We start from the raw sequence: 13,213 nt of genomic DNA, 5'->3' as shown, positions 1-13,213 counted from the left end.
TCCTGCCTCAGTAACACTGAAGTCAAACCATGTGATAACAGTCCAGGGGAAGTTGGTTGTTTTCTCCTCATTTTACCTTTAAATTACGTTCAAAGAGAATGTAAGTTAAGAATGTAATTATTTTAGTTAGATAATTTCTTGCCATCAATCTCCTGTGTTCTTTCTTAAGTGGTTGACACAGTGATATGCAGAGGTAAATGGAAGGAGAAGCACATGGAACGTGCAGAGACAAACTGGATATAGCTCAGCTGCATTTGCTGTGTCTGACCTCAATGCAAGGAACTGCTTGTTGAAAGGGACTTTTTCAAAGCAGGTTATACTTATAAAAATGTGCATATACTTATAAAAATACTCTCATTCCTGTGATTTCCTGCGTGGCTCTTCTGCCTGTTCTTGGATTCAGAGCTGGATCATGAGTAAAACAAACAGTAGTAGAAAGCTACGATCACACGTCTACCCACAACAGACCTTCCTTTGCCTTGCATGCCTGTTGTATGGATTAGTATTCTCCGTGTCATGGATACTTGTGTGCCTGCATAAACTGGACACTCTGACCTAAAGTTTTAATTGCAAGTATCTTACTCTGTCCCCTGCTCTTGAGGTGAGAGTAATTCCTGTGATCTCAAGTTTCCTCAGCAGGAGAAAAAAAGAGGCAACGATGCTGAACTAATCAGTATTCATAAAATGTAAAGGCTTATTCTAGCCTTTAAGTGGCACAAGTGATATCAAATTTAAAGGTGTTGTCTACAAGCGTTATGTCTGAACTGTGACTTGCTTTGGATATGGAAGGCAGCTTTTCAGAGAGAGGCCTTCAAGATGGTGTCTGGTCTATCTCACTACCTCAAAGCATGATAAGCTCTTCCTAATCAAATTGTTACTCTTTGTCCAGCGTGGGCACTGAAGACACTGAATTTCCACTAAAGTAGTATCCATTTGGAGATGTTTTAAGAACTCTAAGCCAGGAAAAATTCATTGGAAATGTAGAAATAGAACAAAATCTCACCCAGACTAAGTATATACTCAGTCTGTCAGCATGTCTCTCCCAAATTGCAGCAAGTTATTACTCAGCCTCATGCCAGCTAAGTTGGTGCTGAGCAGCCTGAGTAAGCGTGGAGGTAAGCAGGACAGTGGGGCAATGGTGTGTCGGGTAGTGAATTGACAGATAGCTACAAGAAAAAATCAAACAAAGGAAAAGCAGCCTCAGCATTCTGATCCCAGTGGTTTCTTTCTTCCTGAGTAGCTTGTGGATGTGCATATGGAGAATATTGCCATGCTGTGGTTATCTGTCAGCTGTCCCTTTCAGTGTTGGTTATGCTCTATAACAATAAACAGCTTTGAAATTCAGCACATTAGCCAGAACCAGGTACATTCAGAATGCTCCTCTCTTTCCTCTCTCTGTTTTGTTGGATGCATTCAACAACAAGAGGTCACATTTCTTCCCCACTAGGTGCAAACGTGAAGTAAACGCAAACCAGTGTGGTGTTATCACCTAGACTCCACACCTTGACAGAGTCAGTGCCGAAAGGGCTGTTCAGAGCTTTTCCAAGCCGTGGAAGCATGAAAAATTTGTGAAAAACAGCAAATCCACATCAGTTTGATTCTGTTGTGACAAGCTGTAAGATTTGCCAGTGAATGTATTGCAGCAACCTCACAGTGGCCCAGATGTGAGCTTCCTGGGGCATTTTGTGCTAGTCATGCCACAGCTATTTGGACAGGTTCCTAGTAACCTAAAGATTATGGAGTAACATTATAAAAAGTGCCGCACATTAACCACTATGAACATGAATTAGTTTGAATTAGGATTGCTAAGGCATAAGGAGTAAAGGGGAGATTTTCCTTGTAAATTTTGCTTCAGGATGTGGCATCCAGGTTTGTGTCTTTCAAGCTAATAATACACGCTTACATAGCCTTAAAAAATCCACTCTTGGCCACACTGTACACCACTGTACTGGAAACACCCACTTCTGAGTTCTGGGCCAAAGACAGGATTCTGATATGGGAAGATGTTTAAGGGACATAGGAAGGATAGTGGGAAGTTGCTGGAGGATGCCAAAGCCTGTGATACACAAAAATCCAGCTCATGGGTTTGTGTTGTCCTGTAGAGAGTGCCCCAATTCAGCACTTGCTTGCCCACACAGTTTAACAGGTAGCCCAAGCCCACTTGGCTTCTGAATCTCCCTGCATTTTAAGGAAAAGCTTGTCTGCCTAATGTTTGCTCACATGTGTGGGGTACGTAGAAGTATCTCAGATAGGTACTATTTGATCCTTCAGTATTGCTGGTGGGTATGTGTTTTTTCATAAAACTACATGAGTAAACATCAGCCAGTAGCTATTGTGGTGCAAGTGTTTCAGGACTTGGAAGAGGAACCAGCTTCAGAACAATAGCCCAGATTAAATAGGATAAATTTCTTGTTTGCAGAGAAGAACAGATTTCAAATATCAAGGAATGTTGCTGAGCTGTCACTTGACTTGCAGGTGCCTGTTTTATCTTAATCGATTGCTATTAAATGGGACTGTAAGAGTAGGACTACGACCATGAAGGCAGAATTAATGCAGAGAGAGTCAGTTTAGGAAGTCTGTGGCTATTAGCTTGATCAAATTACACTTTGAAAACGGGTTAATAAATCTAGAGGAGAAGGAAGGAAGGGGAAGGTATTCTGAATTATTCATAATTTGTTTCCCAGTTGACAAGTCTACGTAGACATGAAATTCAGGTGGGAGTGCAAGGAGTGGGTTATTTATTAATTACATATGAACTGGACAGACCTTTCCGTCTTGTATGCAGATCTGCTTTCACAACTTAGCATTGCCTACAGCTGCACAAATTTTTTTTGCCTTCAGCTGAAGAAATCCTAGAGTACCTCTGAAAAATCCAATCCATCAAAATTCAAATTCAGTTTAGGATTATTTTTCACACATAACAGCAGCTGTTCTAGATGATACTTTAACTGTTCTCTTTTATGAAACAACTGAGGAGTAAATTTTCACATACTGCATTCTAGAGAGTGAGTGTGCAAGGAACCAACTTATTGTGATTTTTCAGGCTTTGTCTTGATATCTGTGCCCACAGAATGAACATCAGGAATTGAAGGCTGCTTTTATTCATGCTGGAACTTGACAGCCTTCTGTAAAAGCCTGAGGATGGTGAAGATCTCAGAGGGCTTTATGGGGTTAGGCTTTTGGTAGATGGAATGTATAACATGCAGTTCCTTTTTGTGAACAAATGTGAAATCTGTGTCAGGAACAGTAACTGAAAATAATATTTTCCCCAATCCGCAAGGATGTAGTCTTAAATCTTCTCTTGTAACTTCAGAATTTGTTTATAGAATTGTGTATTTGGATGGTTTTTACTTAACATTCTGTGTAGTCGTCTTTTTTAAGCCCACTGCATCTATCAAGCAGATTTCACCATCTCTACATTTATTTTTTTATCAAAATGGCAACAACTAAATTGGCAGATCATGTACCAATAAAATACCATTTGGGATTTTTCCCCTTTTCAGATATATCTGCATCTGAATTTTTAGTCATGCATGTCATTGTAAGACTGCACATTTTTTGCAGGGCACATGAATAAACAGGACTGTGGATAAACTTTGTCTATACCAGAATTAAGCTGAAGTACAGACACACCACAAAGATATATCTTCTTTGAAAAAAAATACAGTCATTCCACAATCTCACTGAACTTGCTACCTAATCTGTAGCAAATAAATTGACTTGTAGCATTTACTGTCAGCAGAGGGTAAGTAGCAAGAGGAGTTGTCTGCATCTTTGCTGACCTGCTAACCTGCTTTAAAGCTATAGCTGTCTGTCTGCACTAGGATGTTATCTCATAAGTAGTTACCCCATTAGTGACTGAAGGGCAAGGACACATTTCTTTTCCTAGTGAAGACAAGGCACACAAGTAAATTTTCATTAATGCTGACAGTTAAATGGATGTGTGACTTCACATAATTTTGTGGTTTCAAACATTTTTTATTTTTCAAGTAAAATCAAAAAATGTCCTTCAGGGACTTCAAGGTTGATCCTCTGCTGAGTTATGCTGTTTGTAAAATTATGTTCTTCTCTGCAGCCCTGTGAGAATATGAAAATATACATTTATGTTTATATATTCTGACACAGAGAAGGAACATATTCTACATATCAACCATTTCTGCTCAATACTTTAGGGTTTGTTAGTGCATAAAATTCATGGATGTGGATGGATATCATGTGGGTGAGATTACCCAAGCATAAATCCTGTAGAATATATATGGTTTAGGGAGTTACACCATACTCATGTCCTGACACATCCTAGACTAAATACCCTGGGAGATTTGGGAGCAATGGTGGTTTTCTGATGACTGTAGGCTTACTGTGACTGCACAGTCCCACGCACAAAGAAGGGCAATGCATAGTCATTTTGCTGCTCCTTCAGAACAGCTGGTGGCTGTCTTCCCCTGCAGGTAAGGAATGGAGGAGGTGATGAATTGACTAGTCATATTTGTTTCCAATGTCTAAGATGGGAGTAAAGAGGGGAGCAAACTGTCCTGGTTCAAGTAATACTTACACAGACTGGTAGGGGCTCTGCTTACATGGATGCCCCCTGAGGCCAACAATTAATTTGAAAGGAGTGGTACTACTTGAGCCTATTTCTGCATATGAGCTGGTCTCTCAGATCCACACGTGGAAATAGTACAGAGCAGTCAATGACTCACCACTGATAGTAGTATGTCTCTTTATTTTTGTAAAAACTCCCAATTTTCTGTAGCAGATGGACAAGTGGGGAGGAAACAGGCTGCTGGAGGGGAAGGGTATGAATGTGACACCTGCACTTCTCCAAGATCCAGAAAATCCACGCGGAAGTTCCAATAACCACTCCTTATAGCCAAAGAATGCCAAAGTCCACTAAAGCCCACTCAGCAAACACGGGTCCATGCACCCCAACATTCTCTTTTCTCAGAGACATCAGGGCTTGGACATTACAAATGAGAATCAAAAGGGGGGAAAGGCATTCTTCTGTTTTGCAGTGGGAAAAGACTTTAAAATTTCCTGGCATTGTACAGACAAATGGGTCACTCTGAGTGCCTCTGGGACTGTAGATGTATCAAGTGGGACAGACACTTTGTGTGAAATGAAGCTTTAGAAAACTTGTGATTTTTGTGTTAGATAGGGCTGCCTTCCTTGACAGTATTATATAGAAATACCCAGTCTGCCCAAAGATATAATGTGATATAATGTAATCATATATAAAGTGATTGTTCTTTTATTTACAGCATATTTACTGAATAAGTTTTAAAGGGTTGTGAGACACTTCTGAATTAACATTCTTTAGTATGAAGGAAAGAAATGTAGTCTTGACACGTACCTTCAGGGGTTTTTCATCTGAGACCAAAGCAATCAGAATTTGGGTCCCAACTCGGATTCTGATACTGTCATTTTCCACTAATAGGTCTGATATTTTATGTTAATATTTGAATCTGTCCTGCAGCCTCTTGGAAATAAGGCTTTTCCACAGATAGTTGTGCTGCAAGGCTGAGGTGGTTTAGTTGCTGATTTAGTATGTTAGAACATTTATGGTCTCCGTAAGTTGTAGCTTTTGAATGGCACATCAAGAAAACTGAGAGACTGTACAGTGCAAGCCAGATGTTGAGCCTGGGCTGGTCTGCCTCATGATGGCTGAATGAATGACACATAGCAAGCCAATTTGATCGGCATAGATTTTTGTTAAATTTAAATGTCACTGGCTGACTTGGTAGCTGCCTGTCTTGGTTGGATTAATGTCCAAATCATCACACAGAATTTGGGCTCTTGTGCAGCACTGAGAGTAGCACTCCTTGAGGAGCCCATCTTTAGATGGGGTGTGAAGCCACCGTTCTGCCTGGTGATATCTGTGTGTTGTCCCCATAGCAGAAAGCTTGAGGGCAACCTGCCTCCTGCCTTCTTTTCCAGGTAAACACAGCCAAGCATGGCATGGGGAGATACTGCTGAGTGTGTATTGTTTGCTGTATTCCCTTACACAGTCACCATGCTACCTGCTTATATGGGGGTTAATGGAGTATAAAAGGTGCTATTCAATATAAAGAAGCATTTTTAAAATAGCTTTATACTAAATACATCAGTGAGGAAAACAGTAGTCCTGCCCATGGACCAGCTGTATCCAGTATGGCCATTACTTGTCATTCTGCTTCCCCCCCACCCCGCTCCATCAGCTGTAAAAGCCATATTCCTAGTCCAAACAGCTCACACATATACAGACCTTTAAAGGTAAATAAAGAACCTGTTGTACACAAAAGCATTTGAGAAACAGTTTCTTGTTACTATCACAAGTCCATGGAGTCAGTGTCATCTCTAATTTTAGCACTGTTTTTGTATGGGGAGTTTAAACTTTCCAAGCCCTTGGAGAAAGAATTGGCAAATAAGTGTATATAAATGTGAAAAGCACCAAGGGATTTTATCACTACGCTAGAATTAGACTGTAATACAGAGGATAAACTGGGTAAAATTTGTGCCCTTTAGAAATGTAGCTGAAACAATCTCGCTTGAGGATTTTCTGTAAGAGGCAGTGGCTCTCCCTGAAATGATATGCCATATTTGATTCCATCTTTCCTATCCACAGAAGCAAAGTCTATCTCTGTACATCGTTCATAGGTAAGAGGATTGGATCAGATTGTTGTTTCATAAATTTAAGTAAACATTTTTTTTCTCACTGTTCTGAATGATCAGCCAGGATATTTGAATCCAGTCCTATCTTTTAGTGCTCAGTGAGTTTACTTTCCATATGCATGTTCCCTACAAGTCTATGTCCAAAGCTGTTCACACTATTCATTATTGCAGTGCCAAGCCCTGGCATTTCTTCAGCTTTCTTTGGAGAAAACAAATGAAAAAGCTTTGGAAGAACTGGTCTGTCTTTTGAAAAAGAAAACCCAACATGGATATGAGAGAAAATGTTATTATGAATTTGAGTCTGTTAGGAGAACAGTGTCCATTTGACTCACAAACTTTACACTGCATTTTAATTACTGAGCGATACTGGGAAGGCTGAAAGGTATTCAGCTCAGCTAATGGAGAACAAAGGAAGAGAGGTAGAAATGTCTTTTAACATTTTTTCTCTCTTGCTGCTCATTTCCTGCTGATGCTTTCTTCTTATTTTAAACCTTTGTTAAATTTTATCTTTATTTGCTTTCCTCTTTTAAAGGTCCTGTCTTCTTCTGATATCTGGAATGCAACTATTCACTGTATGGTTTTTAATGTCAGAAACCAATAGTTCCAGCAGGTGATGAAACATTCTTATACTTCTGAAACTTCATTGTGTAAATCGCCATTCAAGTGGAAAAAAAAGCAGGTTAAGGTTTTAGTTCTTGAATGAGAGAAATGCCTAAGAATTTCCAAACCACTGATAATTTCTGTATGTGCCCTGTGGGCTCTTCCAGATTACGCCACTTAACTTTGTTGATTCAACTCTTTTAACAAGCAAGGAATTTAAGGGCAGAGAGAGAGGTCAGCAAATACAGGCTCCAGGACACATTCTGGAATGTGTTTCTTTGGGTTATTGGCTGTCATTATTGTGGCTTTTACCATTTTCTTCAAGGGCTTTTAGAGGGATATGAGTCTTTCCTGATAGCAGTAGATTTCTGTAATGTAAATTTTATTGAGGGTGTTGCACATGTTGCCTGTAGTGTCAACAGTCAGTGGGACTCAGCCAGTCAGTCTGAGTGGCATAACACTCTCCAGATGCTCTGTGCTGCTGTTGATGGTTGTGCAGTAAGTTGTAGGGCTCGATAGGCAGGCAGAGATTCTTTACACCACCATTTTGCCAAACAAAACATGTTTAACAAGCACAGACCCCTCTTTGCTTTGGGGTCTCTAAGTGGTAGGAATCCTGCTGTGCATTTCCACATCCGTGAACTGCTGGATGTTCTCAGTGCCCTCTGGAGATGTGGTGATTGGGGAAATAACATGCTTCAGGCGCAAGAGCATGGAGAAAAGCAATATGAGAAGGATAGCCAGAAGTGTTAGGAACAATCCCACGTACACGTACAGGCTGGAGTATTTATCTGCTGTTGTGTCTACTTCTGTAGCCAGAGTTGGAAAGTGGACGCGGCCAGTCAGGTTTCCACGGAATTTGAAATAAATCTCAGTCATTGCTCTCTGTCAGCTTTGGTCCATTTTCCCTATTTACCTTCAGATTTTCTCTCTTCCCTCACCAGAGGGAAAGACTCACAAAGGAAAAAACTCACAAAGGAGGACAAGAGAGGAAACTTAGGACAGATGGCACAATGGCTTCAGAAAGAAATGCACCATTCTCTTGGTCTCAAACTGCTGGTTCACACAGTTAAGCATACTGCATGAGACAGGCCTTTGCAAATCATTTTGCAAGTTGCTATTACAATGACAACAAGCATTAAAATTGTGTTTTACACTGCCATCTGACTTTTATTTTGTCCTGAAAATGCTTTGGTGCTTCTTTGGAGCTTCAGATTTGGTCTCCTGCTTTGGTAGGTGAAAAGCTTTGGTCCTTGCAAGCTCAAACTGAGCTGCAAAGGTTTGCACAGTTTTGGTCTTTGCAAGTGTTGTTTTCCAAACAAACTGAGTCAGCTTTCTGCCAGCTTCTCCCACAGCAGGTGGTTTATCCTTGTATGAGCTGGGGAAGGTTGTTTTCTGCCTTACCAGGCTGCTGGGGGATCTCTTCTCTCCTAATCCAGGGCTATGGATACTTGTTTAAAGAGTGTGGAGTTTTGAGTTTCTTATTAGGAACAGTCAAAAAGTTGGCTTTCTAAAAGGAAAAAAAAGAGAGTGAGTGAGAGAGAAATGAAACCAGGTACCAAAATAGCCTAGCCTCCCTGTGGTATCTTCAGAACAAATAGATAAGAAAACCCTTGTCATGCTCCTGTGAGACACCTTGAGACCAGGAGAAGCACTATTTCACTTTAGAGAAAGACCACGCAAATCTGATTGTTAAGGTCTCCTCTGGTAACACTCACTACTTACTTATGGGTAAGAGAAGGCCCTATAGTATACGGAATTAGATGTCACAGAGGAAGGGAAGAAATGAATCCAGCCAGTGTCTTCCACCATGTGTCTCTTACTGTTTATCAGGCCCCTCTATTTCTGAGGCAGGATGCACCTGGCAGGCATCCAGAGCCCCACCTGTCCCACTGAGGCAACTCTGTTGCAGGATATGACACTTCACTCACCTCCTGAGAGCAAAACTTACTAGAAATGGGGGAATTTTAACATTTTAGCATTTTCAATTCTTCCATCTGGAAACAGAAAACATAAATGCTGAAATGTCCCTGTAAATGGTGCATCCAAAAGCATCGTGTTCTTCTTTGATAAGACCAGAATTTTGGTTTTAGCTGAAGCAAAAATGACAGCACTGAAACAACATGATACAACCATTTATAATGTTCACTACATATACACCTACATGAGATGTAAACAGGGTAATATCAATATGGTAATATACTATGGTAGTCAGATTAAAATGAAACATTAGGTCAAAATGATAAAAACTCTGATGCTTTTAGATAAAGATTTCACCTAAAAGACATATTGCTGCAAAACATTTTGACTTTCATGGGCATTCTGTTCGTAAAATGTAGCTGGTTTACTGACAATGTTTGGTTATGTTCTCCCCATGCACCAATGGGAACAACACCTTGCTGTTCTTTAGGGAGAGGTGGTTGAAATCTGGAGGCCTGGGTCATCAGGGAGCTGATAATTCAGGCTTTCATTACAAGCAAGACAGACCTACTTTGGCTCATGTGATGGGGAAGCATATGATGCGCTGAGTTTTTGGAGAAGGGACGCTGGTGATTGTCTACACTTTACCTCCCAGATCCTGCAATACCTTCTTCAGTATCAAAGCATTTGAGATAATAGCAATCCAGTTTAGGGAATATCAGGCCAGATCCTGCTTAGTAATAGGCTGGCTAAGCTGGGCCAAATTGCCGATTGAAAAAATTGCCTGAGGATTTGCCTTCTGCAGTCCCTGCATGGGTAGTGGGTTCTGTGCTGTGCTTCATGTAGGAGTGTGTGGGCAAGCATGGTAGAAAAGGGCAGCTCAGTATTTTTCCAGGGGCTGACCCAACCCCTGTGGACCCAGTTATTCTGGCAGCAGGTTTGGTGCTGATGCAGAAGCATGGGACATGAAAGTGAAGGTTGTGTTGCAGCCAGGCACTTTTGCTCTCAATTATAGGGCAATAACTGTGATTTTCACACTTCAAACCTATAAATGGAAATTCTTCCCCCATGAAGAATATTCTTATGTTACGCAGCAGGTGGGAGATAGAGGGTGTGAAGATTACTGGCCATATTAAACCTCTGTTCTTACAATATGATTTCTCTGTTGATAATGAAATGCAATCAGTCTGGAATCTGACACTTGTGTGAGTTAAAGTACAGAGCAATGTCTTTGCCAATCTCATCCGCTATCTTACTGAGAGCAAAAGCCAGAGATAGTTTCTCTCCTTAAGGAGCAGAGAGCCTAATGGCTTTGCATACTTCTTAAAATTAGACTGCAGAATGCTAAGGACATTAGCCTGAAGTTCAATAGTTAACTAGAAGCCAAGATGTTGAATTAACAAAGCTCAGCTGGGCATTTATTGATAAAAGGAACAGATTAACAGTAAAAAGTATTAGCAATGGGGAGCTGGCACAGCTTGCTGCTTTTTTTTTTAGTCTCAACTATAGAATTGTCAGGAGCAATCAACTATTCAGGCTATTGACAGCTGTGAAATTAACTACATCTTTTCCAGAAATGAGCCAGAAATAAATCAGTAGCTCCAGGCAACCCCAAAGATTTTTGCTTTTCAATCTACTAATTATCTCATGGAGCACATCTTTTTGGATATTAGTAGATTTAGTTTTGCACACTCCCCTTTAAGGAATAGAATCTTGAAGACTGTAGAGACCAAGGTCATGTGAAAATAAGTGGTACAGAAAGATTCTGAAAAAAATGTATATAAAGGAGGTTAGCACTATAACTTTGTATGACTCAGATTACAGGAGGCAAAACCTCACTGGTTACCCTGAGAAGCCCTCAAGTCCCTGAACAGAGATAGTAAATTTGTTATAGAGCTGAGCAGCACAACTAGAGCCCACATTCCCTGTGATCTAAGTTGTTGATCAAGGCTTAGTCATCCTCTCCGGCTAGTCAATACTCCCATTTCTGAGAGGTGACAAGCGCCATTAGTGTTCACTGGTGCTCAGTGGGTACAGACTGATTCCAAGTAGACATTTATTTTTTTATCAGTTTGTGGTTGTTTTTAAGTAAGGATTAAAAAAAAAAACCCAAACCAACATTTAATAAAAATCAACAGTGAAAATAGAAGCCTCATACAAAACAACAGAAAGGTTTCTTCACAGAGTGTGTCACTGAGACAGGAAATTAATGAGCCAAAACTTCATAAGCGCTGAAATTACCATCCTCCCACTGCAGCTATTAGGGTTTGGGGAGCTTCAGGTTTGGGGAGTTTTTATGAAGCCTGCACGGCCCTACTCTGCACTTTTGTAGGTCACAGAGGAGCAGAGAGAAAGAAAGCTTTTCTCCAAAACAACACAGGCAGTGCAAAGTGATCTTGCAACTGCAGTAAATGTCTTGTCTTGCTTACTTGCTTCCTTTTACTCCCATATTCGGTTTAAGTGCTGCTTGACAGCAAGGCATCTCTGAAACTGCAAGCAAGTTCTCTTTTGCTTTTCCACCCGATACTCTTAACTACTATGAAGAGGTAAGTGGGACAAAATAGAACAATTACTTGTGTAGCTTCTCCAAGGCTGTTTATTTAAACTGCACTGAACTGGCTGGCAAGTGCAGAAAGGTTTGGCTTTGAACACGGACAGTACCAGGTGTATTCTGTCTAGGTGACCTTTAGAGGAAAAAATCAGCACTGAAGAAATGCAAACAAAACATTAAAGTATCAATTTTGTCCATGTCTTGCATTTTCTCCAGGGAGGATCTGAGGGAGAGGAAAAGGGGGGGTGTCTCTTCTTTCAGTGGCGGATGGAATTTTTTGTTCTCATGCTGAAGTGCAAGGTAGTATGCCAGTGTCTCAGCTGTGGTAGTGCAGAGGAAGAGAACAGAATAAAGCATAGTTACCTTTCAGAGCAGGCAGGGCTATTGGGACTAGGCACTAGAGCAGCTGGTTCGGATCATGAGCTGGCTGGTGATTTATGTAGGAATATCTCCTCCCAGGCAGTGGGATTTGTGCAGAAAAGATTTGCTGTCTTATTGCTGGAGCCAGGATATTGTCTTTTCAGCAACAGACACGCCAAGTGCACTTTCTTCTCTGCTCTTGAATTCACATGGTTCGCTGGCAGGGGTGGATCTTACTCCCGGTCTTGAGACGTCAAGTGAGAGCCTAACTGAGCAGCATCCCTGCTGATGCCCTTCCTTCGCAGGCAGTAGGAGAAGGGGCAAGCAGCCTTCTCTTCATGAGCTTCAGTGCCTGGCAGGCAGCAGCCGGGCGCCTGTCTCAGCAGCGGCAGGCAGCAGCCGGAGCGGAGAGGCTCGGTAGTGCCGCGGAGCTGCTGCCTCGGCAGCAGGCGAGGAGGGAAGGGAGGCAGGCTGTGAGCTCAGCTCGCAGCAAAGTTTGTGCAAGGTTCGTCTTAACCCTTTCGTGCGTGCAAGTGGTAAACAGGACTGAGCTGCCTGCTAATCGTGGAGTATGACATGAGCCAGGAGGACAGGTTATCAGTTTCTCTCCCTAATTTTCTGGAAGGTGTAAAGGTTTTTTGGTTTGTGCCTCTTGGGAAGGGTTACCTGGTGAGGGCTCCCAGCCGGGTTCCTGTCTGGAGCTGTGGATACGTGTTTCAGCTGAGACCCTCAGGATAGTCCCCAAGCGTTGCTCTGTGGCATTGGAGCTTTTGATGTATTTTTGTTCCTGTGCTTACCATTTGGTGGTTTGGGAAGGGCTGTGTGGCTGGTTTAGTTTACAGGTCCTCTCTCCCCTGAGTAGTTTGAAACTCAGCATAAATAAGTATAATGTCAACTTTGCAGTGTTGCGGGCAAAAATTATTTTCACCAATTTATGAATGTATGAAGCACAGATCTGCCTACAAGGCGCCACAGAAATGAGTCAAAAGGAGCCAAGTTTGGGGTGACAACCCAAACCATCCTGATGCCTCTTATTACCACACCTTTTGACCTGCATTTCTTAGCTCGCCCCTGGCTGACAGAGTAAGGATGTTTTGTGATCCTGTTCCAGTTATGACACAAATTAGGGTAAAC

The 13,213-nt window shown here is 41.5% G+C and overlaps 1 protein-coding gene across 1 annotated transcript; it reads right to left on the bottom strand.

Moving 5' to 3' along the window:
• Window positions 1-6,247: 6,247 nt before the first annotated feature.
• On the bottom strand, window positions 6,248-8,127 carry SERTM2 (serine rich and transmembrane domain containing 2). Its single transcript, XM_074834980.1, has one exon. It carries the CDS (start codon window positions 8,125-8,127, stop codon window positions 7,849-7,851), a length of 279 nt encoding a protein of 92 aa, XP_074691081.1. The 3' UTR covers window positions 6,248-7,848.
• Window positions 8,128-13,213: the final 5,086 nt, after the last annotated feature.

The sequence above is a fragment of the Strix aluco genome, chromosome 10, assembly GCF_031877795.1.
Source record: "Strix aluco isolate bStrAlu1 chromosome 10, bStrAlu1.hap1, whole genome shotgun sequence".
Classification (NCBI taxonomy): Eukaryota; Metazoa; Chordata; class Aves; order Strigiformes; family Strigidae; genus Strix; species Strix aluco.
Note: the sequence above shows the minus strand (reverse complement) of the source record. Positions and strands in the feature narration are given on the sequence as shown.

Excerpts from the sequence above, each read along its gene's own strand:
- SERTM2 (XM_074834980.1), bottom strand. The coding sequence starts at position 8,127 with ATGACTGAGATTTATTTCAAATTCCGTGGAAACCTGACTGGCCGCGTC.